Genomic DNA, 15,247 nt, shown 5'->3' on the forward strand with positions numbered 1-15,247 from the left:
ATGATGCAACATGGCTTCTTTGGGCATACCGAAGGCACCAAAAAAGTTTCAGCCGGATTAAAAAATACAAAAAAAAAAATCGAATGACCGAAATCTCAGAGAATTGCTCATTTACCATATTAATGCTCTGGACATATGTATCTCGAAGCAAATTTGGTTTTAGTTATTAAGAAATATAGAAATAATAAAATTTATAAAAAATCTTTGAATTTTAAATCAATTTGATTTCACAAATTAAAAATTAAATAAAAAAACACTTTAAATTTTTTTTGACTCTAAAATTAATTTAAAAAAACAGATTCAATGTTTGATTTTTAAATTGTATTTTTGAATTTCATATCAATTTAAAGTAGAAAATAGAAACTATAAATTAAATCATCGATTTGAAAATACTGCAACAAGAAAACTGGATTAGGGATTTTTTTATCAACCTGTTTACTACTCCAATTGCAATTTTTAAATCAGAATTTTTTAAAGCAATCGGCAAACATTTGAATTTAAAATCAATTCATCAAAGTGGGGAAATATTAAGGAGGGCGCAAAATTGATGCTTCGCCAAGGGCCCCTTGGACCCAAGGTGCATCCCTGAAGAAAAGTGAAATTTTTCGTAGAGCAAAAGTTACTAAAAATGACCTCATGAACACGCGAAAAAAATATGTGGAATTTTCACTTGTAACCTTTTCTTAGAGAAAGTTACTCAAAAACCTATATAATATTCCTATGCTCAATTTTTGTTAAAGTTTTTGATCCGGAGAATAACTTAGTATAACATCGCAAAGCGCTAGGAGTTGATTCCGAAAAGAAACAGGATGTTTTGGGATATTTTTTTTGTTTCTTGGGCCCAATACACACCACATGTTCCAATTTCAATCCAAATTTGCCTTTTAACTCAAGTTTAACTTATGTTACGATTTTGTTTTAAATTTTTTATTAATGTTTTATGTACACCAACATAATAATTTTTTTTACAATCATCGACTTGACGTGACCTCAACCCACTAGATCGATTACTTATCTATCCAGGTTTTTAAGCGAAGATGGCGTTCGAATGTTGAACGTCCGAAATATCAAAATCGCGCAAGAGCACCAACATTAGAAAAAAATGCGGCTGTCATGCCATGGCACACTTTTTTCGTAATGTTGGTACCACTGCGTGATTTTGACATTTCGGGCGTTCACCATTCGAACGCCAAAAGCTGGATAAGCTGCACTGGATTTCAGCCATCGCCTCATTTCTCCTAAACGACTTTTCATTTTAACGTTCCTCAAAACTTCTTCTCTAAAACAGATTGTTCAAAACGTTTTCATAAAACATTTGTATCACGCAAAAATATAATTTCACGTCCTTCATACAATTATCAGCCAGCATGAAAATCCGTAGATTTTGGAGATCAATCCGTAGATCCGTAGAAATGGCTGAAATCCGTAGATCTACGGAGAAATCCGTAGATATGGCATCCCTGGTTCTGGGTTCTTAATTTTGGTCAAACCTAATGAAAGGACATTGTAGCCCAACTCATTCTCTATGGGATGTCGAAAGAAATATGAAGAAATATTAGTTTGGGTGTCAATGGCAGCCTACGAGCGAAAAAGTAAGTTTTGTCCATAATTTACCTTTACATTCGAGAATCAAACATTTATGAATAACTTTTCAAGGGAGCGTCCATAACCAAAGCCACTATTATGGCAGAAGTGTAAATATCCAGTATATACACTTTTCCCCCCAAATATGAGCCTGATTGGTTGAAACTAAGACTAGTAGGAGTCATTTTATCATTGTTCCCCGTGTCTCATTGATGACTACTCTACACTACTGGTGTGTCATGCATTTTACAACACTTTTTTCATTGAAATGCACTAGCGTGCCCAGCTCTTTGAGGAAAGTGGGGCAATAATATGGACGTTTTGAAAAATACGTCATTTGTGGACACCTCTTGACCAAATTTAGAACAAATTTCTTAGGATGGAGGGGCAGTTGCCCCATGTTGCCCCACCCTGTGCACGCTAGTGTTGAAATGTTCATTTTGTGGCTTGCTATAAAAATTTTCATTTTTTTTTATTTCCCTATTTTAAAATTTCTGATTTTTTTTAAATTTTGGGATATATAGTTTTATTGTTTAATTTTAAAATTTTTAAATTATGTTTTAATCATTAAATATTAAAAATTTTATATTTTCAGACTCCTAAATATTTTAATCAGTGAATTTTAAAGTTTTACATTTTTTTATGAATTTTGATTTTTAAATATTGATAGCGTTGTAAAATGAGAAATAAAGTTGGCTTTAACGTGAACATAAGAATTTTAAGGTTTTCAAAGTTTGTTTTGGCATTTTTGAATTGTATAATTTTCAAGATTTGTTATGATAAATTTAGCTTTAATTTGAAAATTTTAGAATTTTGATTTTTTTTTATTTGAACTTATTGTCCAACACATGATTACACAAACTTTGGAAATTATAAACGCATAATGAAAATCGAAACCGTATTGGACCTGCAGCAACGAAAACGATCCCAATTTTGAATTGTCCATACCCCAGTAAATCTCACCTTGCTCCGAGATCAGCATGAAGGAGTATCGTCTTCCCAACCAAATTGTGAGTTTTGTTTAATTAATTCTGATAGATTTTTTAAATATATCATTCGGTTCTATCAAACTTTCTGGTCCGAGTACCATGGAGAATCTACCGTGTGGTATCTGCGACGCGGAGAGAACTTATGCAACCAAAGATCGTCTTTGGGAGCGTTCTTTTATTACGTAACGCAAAATTTGGGATTTTTGACCCCCCTCCCCCCCCTTTGTAACAAATCGTAACAGATGAGCAATCCCCCCTACCCCCCCTGTAACGCGTAACGCAAGGTCTTTTTGCAAATTTTTATGAGTGCTTATATGAAAATTTTGCGTTACGTAACAGAATTTTTCAGCACACCCCCTCCCCCAATTTTCGTAACATTTCGTAACAGACACCGACACCCCCTCCCCCCCCTAACTGCGTTACGTAATAAAAGAACGCTCCCTTTGCCCCATAATTTGCTATACCCCTCGCGCTGTGGCTGTCCCTACGACAAGGTGCTGAACAGTGACAATGTTTGTGGTTATGAATCTGAGTGTTAGTACATTTTTTTTGGAGTTTTACTCACCTTATAAATATCATTTGAAAAAAACACTAAAAAAAGAAACTTTCTTTCATAAGAGGTTGCTACCGTTGTCAAAATGTATTATAGTCCAGACTCGATTATCCGAAGTTTCGTTATTATTTTCTTGTTTTTAACATAGAATTCGAATTCTGCGACTCCATTTAGTCGAATTGGAATGGTTGATTGCCTATTAAATAATAAAATGGATTCTTCAATATGGATTTTTTCAATGGAATATTTAAAATAGAGTTAATAAGCAATCCACTTTAACGACCCCCGGGTCTTTTGTGGGCTCTGTTGCAAGTTTCTACTCATTTCTAGGCGTCCGAAGGTTATGTGTGGTGAGTCACTCAAAACCTCTTTTACGCTAATGGACCGACGTTTTACTTCCCCATCCGATAGAGTTGTTTTTATATAATTAAAATTAGTTTTTTTTTCATTTTGTTATGTTATGTCCTCTTTTAAGGAATACTTTTCAAAAGTGACACACTGCGCGAATGACGAGAATAAATAAGCTGCCAAATCAAATGTCGGTTTTATAATCACTAGACTAGCTTAATAAACAAACTTACCTGGGTAATTCTCTACCAACTCACACGAAATCGGGAAAAGTTGCCCCGACCCCTCTTCGATTTGCGTGAAACTTTGTCCTAAGGAGTAACTTTTGTCCCTGATCACGAATCCGAGGTCCGTTTTTTGATATCTCGTGACGAAGGGGCGGTACGACCCCTTCCATTTTTGAACATGCGAAAAAGAGGTGTTTTTCAATAATTTGCAGCCTGAAACGGTGATCAGATAGAAATTTGGTGTCAAAGGGACTTTTATGTAAAATTAGACGCCCGATTTGATGTCGTACTCAGAATTCCGAAAAAACGTATTTTTCATCGAAAAAAACACTAGAAAAGTTTTAAAAATTCTCCCATTTTCCGTTACTCGACTGTAAAATTTTTTGGAACATGTCATTTTAAGGGAAATTTAATGTACTTTTCGAATCTACATTGACCCAGAAGAGTCTTTTTTTATTTAGAACAAAAATTTTCATTTTAAAATTTCGTGTTTTTTTCTAACTTTGCAGGATTATTTTTTAGAGTGTAACAATGTTCTACAAAGTTGTAGAGCAGACAATTACAAAAATTTTGATATGTAAACATAAGGGGTTTGATTGTAAACATCACGAGTTATAGCGATTTTACGAAAAAAAGTTTTGAAAAAGTTACTTTTTGCGTTTATCTTTGTTTCGTCGTCCGTGTCTGTCGCGGGTGACCATGAACGGCCATGATCAACAACGACCAACTTTTTCAAAACTTTTTTTTATTAAAATCGCGATAACTCGTGATGTTTGCAATCAAACCCCTTATGTTTACATATCAAAATTTTTGTAATTGTCTGCTCTACAACTTTGTAGAACATTGTTACACTCTAAAAAATTACCCTGCAAAGTTAGAAAAAAACACGAAATTTTAAAATGAAACATTTTGTTCTAAATTAAAAAATGACCCTTCTGGGTCAATGTAGATTCGAAAAGTACATTAAATTTCCCATAAAATGACATGTTTCACAATTTTTTACAGTCGAGTAACGTAAAATGGCAGAGTTTTTAAAACTTTTTTAGTGTTTTTTTCGATGAAAAATACGTTTTTCCGGAATTCTGAGTACGCCATCAAATCGGGTGTCCAATTTTACATAAAAGTACCTTTGACACCAAATTTCTATCTCATCACCGTTTCAGGCTGCAAATTATTGAAAAACACCTCTTTTTTCGCAAGTTCAAAAATTGAAGGGGTCGTACCGCCCCTCCGTCACGAGGTATCAAAAAACGGACCTCGGATTCGTGATCAGGGACAAAAATTACCCCTTAGGACAAAGTTTCACGCAAATCGAAGAGGGGTCGGGGCAACTTTTACCGATTTCGTGAGAGTTGGTAGAGAATTACCCACATCTTTTTTCGCATGCTCAAAAATGAAAGGGGTCGTACCGTCCCTCCGTCACGAGATATAAAAAAACGGACCTCGGATTCGTGATCAGGGTCAAAAGTTACACGCAAATCGAAGCGGGGTCGGGGCAACTGCTGTGTGAGTTGGCGGAGAATTACCCACCTTACGGCGTGCCTCCCGAGCGGAGATGCTAAGGAATGTACTCATTTTTGGCAATATCTTGCTTTGAGCAAAATTACCAAAATATAAGATTTTTTTTTAGAAAGGTGTGCCGACATTTCATGCAATATTAATTTCAAAAAAAGTTATTTCCTCTTAACGGCAGTGATGTGTACTATCTCTGGTCAATAACATCATCTTTCGTTATCTCCATCAAAATGCTTAATCAGTAGTATCACTTTGCAGTTTGAACCGAGTTTTGAACTCATCGTATTATGTTAACGTTTTAAATAATGAAAATGCACCTGGAATCGAATCTGCATAAAACGGACCCGCACCAAAGGAATCAATGCCAGTTTGGAATTGTTTCTGCACCAGAAAATCGCACATCGCCTCGAGATTATCATGAAGTTCTTCATATTTGTTGCATTTTTCGCCATCGCATTGGTGGCTGGTGTATATTCGAAGCCTTCTCGGGATGATTGTAAGTTTTGATAATGGTTATTATTTTGTGAAATTCAATTGATTAAATTAAAAAAAAAACATTTAGGTCCAGCCGGCATGGAGTATCATCCATGTGGTTTTTGCCAAGAGGAGCGAACTTGTGAAACCAAAGATCTTCCTTGCCCTATAATTTGCTTTCCCTCACGCTGCGGTTGCCCCTACAATAAAGTTCTTAATAGTAACAATGCATGTGTTTATCATGACGAATGTTAATAGAAAACGGAAAAATGTTTAAACGTTACAAGCGTAATGGAAAATTGAGAAATTGCTAATAACTGTGAAATAAATTGATATTCACTCAGAAATGTTTTTTTTTTATAACGAAGAAATTCAGAAATTCAATATTCGAAGACTGATATAAATACACTATTATTTAATTTTACCCAGATTAATACATCACTATTTCAACTTATGTTTCTAAAGTAAGAAAGCAGTCAGGCTTGTTGTCTTTTATAATTTAGCCGAGCAAATTAAACGCAATTAAATCAACCATTACAAAAAATATATTGTGTACAAATTAAGGCAAAAGCCACTCGATTTTTTGGTCAAAAGTTGTTTTATAAACTGGAATTCATATAGATCAAATTCATAAACTTCGTGAGTTCGAATCCCAAGATTTATTAACATTTACCTAAAGAGTGGTGTGGGTTCTTTTTGATCTTTTTGTTTTGTTCCGTTAAGTATTTTAGTAAGTAAAAGGGTCTAGCGAATCCCATAAATTTAGTTATTATGCAAACTATCTCTGGTCAATAGCACCAACTTTCGTTATCTCCACCGAAATGCTTAATCAGAGTTACAGTGCACAGTTAGAACTCATTGTCCGGCAGAAGATTGCATAATCTGGTTAAACTGTAAGCGCAGGCTAAATCCGATCAGTATAAAATGGACCTGGTGCAAAGAAATCGATGCTCCGAGATCATAGTGAAGCTTCCGATTTTGATTGCATTCCTCGCCATCCCCCTAATTGCGGGGGTATCTTCGTATGTTTTGGACCCAGAGTGTAAGTTTTTTGTTATGTTTTCTATTTCGGAGAATAGGATGGAATCTACTTTAATGCATACATTTCTCAACAACTTCTAGGCCCCCCCTACCATGGGTTTTAACAGATGTGCGGAGTGTATAGAGGAGAGAACTTGTGCAACTTCAAATCAAATTTATATCTTCAAGTGCTATCCCCCGCGCTGTGGCTGTCCCCGTAACAAAATTCTGAACAGTGACAAAAAACTTGAAATTTGCAAAACAATCAATTTCGCTTGCGGACTTTCTTCATTATCAAAAGAGAGAGGAGGCAAAACATGCAAAAGAAATTCGCTCCCGAAATTCTCCTAGAAAATCAATCTGCTGATGATTTTTTTTTTAAATTAGCTTGTCAGCACCACTTAAAATCATTTATTTCACTTTGTTTACACACATTGCCCATCTACAAAATGTGACAGGTCATTTTTCGACGTGTGACGTTACACTTGCAGTGAAAAAGATGTTCCGCAGAATTATCAAGATGATGATTTTTTTAGATTCCTCTTACCGATCTTTCGTGCGCGAGAGAGGAGAACCATGCTCCCTTCGGATTTTTTCTCTTGATGAACATCCAAAGATTTGCTTTTGATGATGATTATTGCATCGAACAAAACACTTTTCACAAGCAGAGTTGTGACTTTTTTTACCTGTAGAAGTCATGATAAGGCTCGACCACCATTGCAAACCTTGTTGTAAATTTGCATGCTTGGGAAATAATATACTTGGAACCAAGCTACTTCGCTTAAGATTGGTTCACCGTCAGAAACTGATAAATTTTAGAAAAAATCGAAATTTCAAACATAAAACCTATTTTTTATGTTTAAATTAAATTTGCAATCGAAAAGTACGAAAAGCTCGAAGAAAAGTACCTTTTTGCAATTCCACTGTGAAACTGTCAACTTTTCCTGTTCTTCTGGAGAAACGAAACGGCCTACTTTTCCCTACCAAAAATAACAGAAAGGAAAATTAATACCTTTCAATAACAGTGCTGAAAAGTTCTACTTTTCAGCACTGAAATGGGTGCTGAAAAGTTGAACTTTTCAGCACTTGTTTCGAAAAGAAACACTTTTCAACATTTTTTGGATTTAAACGATGTATTGACAAAATACATGAAAATTTTACTTAAAATTTCACTCAATGGGTGTTTTTCGGAATTGCAAAAAATGCTGTATGGAACTCGTTGCAAAACATGATTTTTTCAGCACTCTTCGTATTTATCCAACTCGGTGAACCTCGTTGGATAAATGTACGACTCGTGCTGAAAAAATCCTCTTTTTGCAACTTGTTGCATAAACTACTATTTCGATAAAGTACCCCGTTTCCAGGATACAGGGACCAGGGACCGAAAGTACTGATTTTTTCTATCTTTTTTAAAGGTTGCGAACACAAACACTGAAAGAAGCAAACATTTTTTTAATCCTTCAGAAAAAAATAATTCCACTTTTAAAATGCTGAAACCGTCAGCAATATTTTTTTCATTTTTTTCTCAAGAAACTAAAATGAATGTTCATTGATTTTGAGTTTAGAACAATTGGGTACTACAATTAAGCTTAAATTTGTGAAATTATTATTCACAACGATAAAGCTTTTTTCTGAGTACAGTGACCCTTTGTACAACAGCAATGGATTTAAAATGGATTTTTGAATCAATTTAAAAAAATTAACCTCGCGGCCCTTCTTGACAGAAAAGGTCCTACTTGACAGCTCGTTCCAAGGAGACCATAGTTGATCCATCGAAAAAATGTTGTCTTGTAAATTTTTTTTTTTTGCATTGAAATGAAAAAAAGTATTTATAGATGGTATCTAATCGTGTTTTTACCGCTGTACATAAAAATTTACGTAGAGCTTTTTTAGAGCGAAATTTTGAATGCATTATCACTTAATAATGTTTTACGTTAAATCACCAAAATTTTCACAAAATATCGCAATTTTTTAAGCTTTTAAGATTTCCATAATTTGTAATATGGGTTTACAAAATTTGAATGTATGTTTGAAGCATGCAAATTTCGCTTTGTTTTATACCCATATTGCATATTTTGAAAATTTGAGAATTTCCGAAAAAATACTGTATTATGTGAAAATATTAGTACTTTCCAAAAATACTCTAACAATCTGAAAAGGCATATAAACTTTCGCTCCGTTTGGTACCCATATTGTAAATTATGTCAATTTTAGTACTTTCGTAAAAATACGGTATTTTGTGAACAATTTTGAGTATCTGAATTTTTCTATAAGCTGAAATTTTCTGAAAAATACTCGATAAATGCACTTTTTTCATTCGAGCTCAGCGCGCGTGTTGTAAAACTTTTTTGGGAATTTTTTGTTGTATGGAAACATTGTTCCTGACATCCTAATGGATCATTCTAGGGGGGAGCACCAAATATTTGACAACTTTTCATTTTTTTGGGACGCCCTAGTATCTATACTTTGAAATTTACTACATTCTCAAAAATTTATATTCTTAGTGAATGCATTGAAAATTTAACATAATATGGTTAAATTAAGTCGATTTTAGAAAGATTTAAAAAATTATTTATCGTCCATTATCGCCGATAGAATTATTGAAATAACGTTAACGATAGATTATCGTTAACAACCTTGGATGATACCAACCGTGCAATCTTCGAATATTTTTCATTTACCGAAGTCCCAGAGAATTGCTCATATGAATTTCAAGACAGTAAAGAGACAAACGAAAAGGTTTTAAGCCACAGAGGTTTTAGTGTGTAATGTGCGATCACTTTAGTTATCGCCAACCCAAATGCTTAATCAGTGTTAATCACTCTACTGTTTATACTAACCGTCCTACGAAACTAGATCAGGTGTTGGATGACTTCGTTTACATAAACTTACGCTCGTGTGACCAAAATTAGGGACGTATAAAATGAGTTTCCTGAGATGAAATCGTTGTCAGTGTTAAATAACCACCAGAAAGGAAATACCTCACTTGTTGCTTCTATATTCAAAATGAAGCACTTCATCTTCCTGGCATTAGTCGTCACCGTTGCCCTGATAGCTGATGTTTCTTCTAAACCTTCGCGGCCAAATTGTAAGTATTTAATTTTTATTAAGGCGACGAAGTTAAGGGTGGTTAACATTTTCGATTTTAAATAAACTTGCAGGTCCCGACAGTCTGGTATTCTCACCGTGTGGTGTGTGCCAGGAGGAGAGAACGTGTGAAACCAAGCATACGATTTGCCCAATTATATGCTTTCCCGCACGCTGTGGCTGCCCCAATGGAAAGGTCCTGAACAGAGAACATATTTGCGTTGCTCATTCTGAGTGTTGAAATAAGCTATGATTAAACATTTTGGAGGTTAACTTATTTTGTAAAATATAAATGAATTGAAAATAACAAACGAAATAGTTTCTCATAATTTCGTTGCCGGCCTGTGGAAAACTGTATTTGTTAAACATACACTTTTAAAAATATACCACTTCCTACGCACTTCCAGTACAGAAATAGCCAAAGTGATTTAGAATAAGCTGCAAATGTATAAATAAAATCACAAGTTTATTTTTATGGCGCGTGGGCAGAGGTGATCAACGTGATCGAAACAATAAAACCTAGAATCATTTGCCCACTCATAAACAAAAACAACACCATTATTCAACCAAAGTATCTTTATTTAAACATTCTTCATCTTTCTTAAACATCAATATGGATTTTCGTGCATCATTCTGTTCTTGACGTCACTCTAATCTAATGCAGAAGAACTAACGAACGAACGAACGAAAATTGTCAGTGGCATTCTCGGGCAGGGTGGTATTGTATTGGACACGTGGTTTTGCGCGAATTTGAGATCATAATTTGAATTTTAAAATAGTTTGAGAGCTTCAGTGCACTCCCTGCTGAAAATTTCCTGAAGCAGCACAACCCATGAACCGCCCTATTTGCCGGCGTTGTTCATGTCCTTGGGCAGACTGAGCAGTGAGTTGATCAGCTCGGAGTTCCGTTTGCTGTACGGATTGTGGGACATGGTGGCCGCAGGACCGCCAGCACTTTCCGTCTGGTAGCTCGGGTAGAAGCACGGCCGACACGGCGGCAGGCTGTAAATGTCGTTGGACGCGACCAGTGACGAGGCAGATTGGTTCGAGAGCCATTCCGCGAGCTGCCGGATGTAGGCCTGGAAGAAGAAGTGGAACATGAATAAATGATTTTTTTCGTATTTAAAGAAATAATTCTAGTGTTTTTTTAATAGGTTCTATAAACATATGAAACACAATAGCTTACAGGAAATCTTAAAAAAAAACGTTACTTAATCCACCTTTAGGTGGTTGGTGCCTTCCTCACATTCATGAAGTCAATACATTCAGTAAAAATAGCAACATTCCCCCCTTTACATGTTTAACAAATCAACTTTATTACTCATTTATTTTAATAGGGCTCGCAGACCTAACCTCAATATTTCTGGCTAATCGGCAAGGTCCTGATAAAAAACCTAACCAACGATAGTTCACATGATGGACCCGGAAATAATTTTTGTTGAAATATCTGTGATCCGGCCTCCAAAAAATGTATGAATAACACTTAAGTGCTAATAACTTTTGATAGGGTTGTCAGATCCTCGATGTTCTAGGCTCATTTGAAAGGTCTTTCGATTATCTAACTAACGACAGGTCGAATTAGGGACCCGGACATCATTTTCCTTGAAATATCTGAGATCCGGCCTCCAAAAAGTGTATAAATAACACTTAAGTGCTAATAACTTTTGATAGGTTTGTCAGATCTTCAATGTTTTGGGCTCATTGGAAAGGTCTTTTTAATACCTTTCTGAGAATGTATATCATGATAGGGTTTCTTGCAAAAACCACCCTTTTTACAATCTTCCGGACATACGTCAAAATCGTAACATTTGAATAACTTTTGAAGTACTTAACTAAATTTGCTGATTTTAAATAGAGACCTATGGGACCCCAAGACGGATCGAATGAGACTAATACGGTCAAAATCCGTTCATCCAGTCCGGAGATAATCGAGTGACAATTTTTTTGTCCACCCACCTACACACATCCACACAGACATTTGCTCAGAACATGATTCTGAGTCGATATGTATACGTGAAGGTGGGTCTACAAAGTCAAATTAATAAGTTCATTTTTCGAGTGATTCTATAGCCTTTCCTCAGTAAGGTGAGGAAGGCAAAACACTAAAATTACAGGTTAGTCAGATTATCACAAAAAAAAAAATCTAATTTCCAAGTCTCTTTGTCTTTTAACAGTGTTGTCAGATCTTCAAGCTATATAACTCATCGGACAGGTCTTTCAAATATCTTTCTAAAAAAATATGTGAGTGGCTTTCTAACAGAAAACACCTTCCAAGATATTACTTATAACAGTTTTTTTGCTTGATTAAAAAGTCAGCTGTCATTTTTTTTTATTTAGCTTTAAAAAAATAGTGCAGACTACCGAATTTTACTAGAAGTTGATGAGGCGCATGTAATTCATTTTTTTTTCTTGCAAGTTTTCATATGAATGCTATGACATGAAATCCAGAAACAGGATTGACGTTTCGAAACAACAAATGGTTTTATTTTTTCTTTCAAAATCTCACACAAACATCTACAAATGACTATGACTCTCCGGGGTCCAGAAATAGTCAATTTTAATGAAAACTTAGCTGGGGTGGACGAAAAGTAATGAGGGTCATCCGCTGACCCCTTGACCAACTCGGTTTGTTATTTTTGGGCTGCAGTCCAGTTAATGAACGCCCAGTTACCGAACAAGTACTGTACATCCAGTTTCAAATCGGGATAAATGTTAAGCAGGCATTACAATACGAAAAACAATCAAACAAACGAGGTTGCCAAACTTGTTTGCGCCAAACTCGCAAATAACTCAAAATGAACGCAGGCTGATATTTTACTAATCATACATTGTTATGGTAATTAAATGTTTAAAAGTAAAGTTGTTGAAAAAATGTATAAAAGGAAACAAATTTAAATGCCCAAATTCAAACCTTAAAAAATTCAAATAAAATAAAACTGATGTTTATATTTCAAGCATAATTTTTAAGCATTTTTTGAACGAAAAGTATCACATAGTGCACCAACATAAATTCAGCAATGCTTCCAAAATGTTAAATTTCTAAAAAAAACTTTCACATTTAATGAAAAAGGTTCTTAATACATGAAAAAAATACAATTCTTGACATCGTGAAATGTGTTCACAAATGGTTTTTTTTTCTGTGTAGTTTAAATCGCTTATACAAGTTATCAATTGAAAATTTAGCAATATTATTTGCCCCTTGAATTTTTGGTAAAATTATAGGAAATTAAGGAGGGGACAAAAAACTAAAAAAAAGATCCGTTGGCATAATTTAAAAAAAACATGTTGAAAGACAAACAAATAGTTGTGATATGGCGATTGTCCACGCTCCATACAAAAAAGGTTTTTTTTTTGTATGGCGATTGTCCACGATTTCCAAAAAAGTGTCCACGTGGTTTATGGATGGTCCCTTTAATCTTTTGAAAATAAATATTTTATTTAAGAGAAAGTGATTGAAATTTTTAATTTATATTAAAGTGGATTAAATCCGACTTTTTGGCATCCATTCAAGGGCTGAATTGTACGGATATACTATGCCAAAATTTCAAATAGGAGCTTGCTTAGATGAAACATTGGCTGGCTTGAGCACTTTAAATTAGAAAATAAGTTTTAACCCGTTAAGATTATTGTTTAGAAATGGCACTTTTGTAGCACTAGGATAATTTTTGTGATTTATTCAAGCATTAGATATTTAGTTGAATTAAACACTTTTTTGACTGATTCGTCCACATTATTAGTCATACCAATCGATTGTTGGATTTTGCTTGACCTAAACCAAAATTTACGATCAAACAGAATTTAACAGTTTTCACACGCAGGAAATTAAATTCATTCCAAGAACTTCCAATATATTCATCACTCATTTACACTGCACAAAAAAACTCACTTCTTTATCCACTGTCAGCCTGTTTTCGTCGTCGTAGGATGGCATCGCGATGCTCACTCGCAGACACAGACAGAACAGCACGAAGCAAATTCCACTGACGTTGACCATTCTGTTAATTCTTTGCTGGAAGCACTAAAACTGAGAATAATCCTCGGTAGAGCAAGTCCTGTGAGTGTTTGTAATCCTTGGCGTGATGAAGCACTGATGAATTTCCTCCAACATTCGCGACATTTTATACCAAAAAGAGATGATACTCTATAGAAGAACCTGCCCCACACGGCTGGTGACCCCCCACGTGGCCATCGGGGCGCCGTTTACGACCGTTGTGTGCGTCGTCACATCCCTTCATCGCGTTGTCAATTACAGGTGTACCACGAATGCAAACGGAGAAGGAATGGAGAAAAGAAATTAATTTAGTTTTGCGATTATCCCAGCAAACATTTAAGGGATCGAACGAAACCACGGTGCTGCTGCTCTAATTTAGAGAACTGATTGTTTGTTACGACGAGTGTATACCGAGCGGTAATATCGAACTTGATATCCGAGCAGAAAATGTGACCAACACGTTTCTAATTAAACGAAGTGCCTGTGGAAGACAGGTTGTTTAACAAAACAAGAGTTTTGCATTGCAGACGACATATCGCGCCCTTTAAAGAGTTTCATATCCTTCATGGATTTTTCTGGAAGTATCCTGCTGATGTAATAAAAGCATGGGAGGATGGATCAACCCAAATATCTGTTCAATACTTGAAGTTTATAGGAAGATGGAGTTGATGGATTTGTCAAAGGGGGGTCCCTCGTAGGATTATAAAAATAACTTCGAAGCAGTCATAAAATTACGCAAACCAACTTCATTCATAAATTCCATTCATTGACGTAATTATGGCAGTATTTTCAGCGATTTAACGATCATCCAGTTACGCATGTGGTTTATGTCAGATTTGTTCAGTGAATTGAACGCAAATTTCTGAGGATAATTGAATTAACTCTGTACAAATCTACAAATTTTTGAAGGAATCTTGAAAAAATATGTATAAAAATTATTGCATAATTGTAGTTGTTCCAATCTAAATACCGTAAACCGGGGTGACTTTGATAGGATTTCAATTTGTTTTTGGAATATTTTCCAACAGGTAAGGTTTTTCTCAAGATTATTTCTTTTAAAACATGTACTGGGGTAGGCCACACAAAATCCATGCACTTTTTTGGTGAAAAAGTTTTTTCAATATTGTTTAGAAAAAAAATCATATTTAAGATGTTAAAACTTTATTTGTACGTTAAATGTACCATCACTAAAGAAGCTGATATAGTTTTTAAGAAAAAATCAATGCTTATATTTAGTTAACTAAGTTTATAAGCTTTTTAACAAAATACAAATAAATTTTAGGTAAAATTGTTTAAAAGTCGGAATTTTGCCTGAAATTTGTTAAAACTAGTTTTGTTTACAAAATTATCGATTTGTATTGCATTTTATACTGAATTCGAAGCACGAATCACAAGTTTTTACATTTTACGTGAAATTTGCCTATAAATTGGAGATTTTTTTGATTGTGTTTCAAAAACA

At 34.8% G+C, this 15,247-nt stretch overlaps 1 protein-coding gene across 1 annotated transcript; it reads right to left on the reverse strand.

The window, feature by feature from the left end:
- Nucleotides 1-10,355: 10,355 nt before the first annotated feature.
- On the reverse strand, nt 10,356-13,902 carry LOC6036530 (protein PDF). Its single transcript, XM_001846523.2, has 2 exons — nt 13,684-13,902; nt 10,356-10,876 (listed from the first exon to the last, which is right to left on the reverse strand). The coding sequence occupies exons 1-2, from the start codon at nt 13,789-13,791 to the stop codon at nt 10,640-10,642; spliced, it is 345 nt and encodes a 114-aa protein (XP_001846575.2). The 5' UTR covers nt 13,792-13,902; the 3' UTR covers nt 10,356-10,639.
- Between the last annotated feature and the right edge of the window lie 1,345 nt (nt 13,903-15,247).

This window comes from Culex quinquefasciatus, chromosome 3 (assembly GCF_015732765.1).
Source record: "Culex quinquefasciatus strain JHB chromosome 3, VPISU_Cqui_1.0_pri_paternal, whole genome shotgun sequence".
Taxonomy (NCBI): domain Eukaryota; kingdom Metazoa; phylum Arthropoda; class Insecta; order Diptera; family Culicidae; genus Culex; species Culex quinquefasciatus.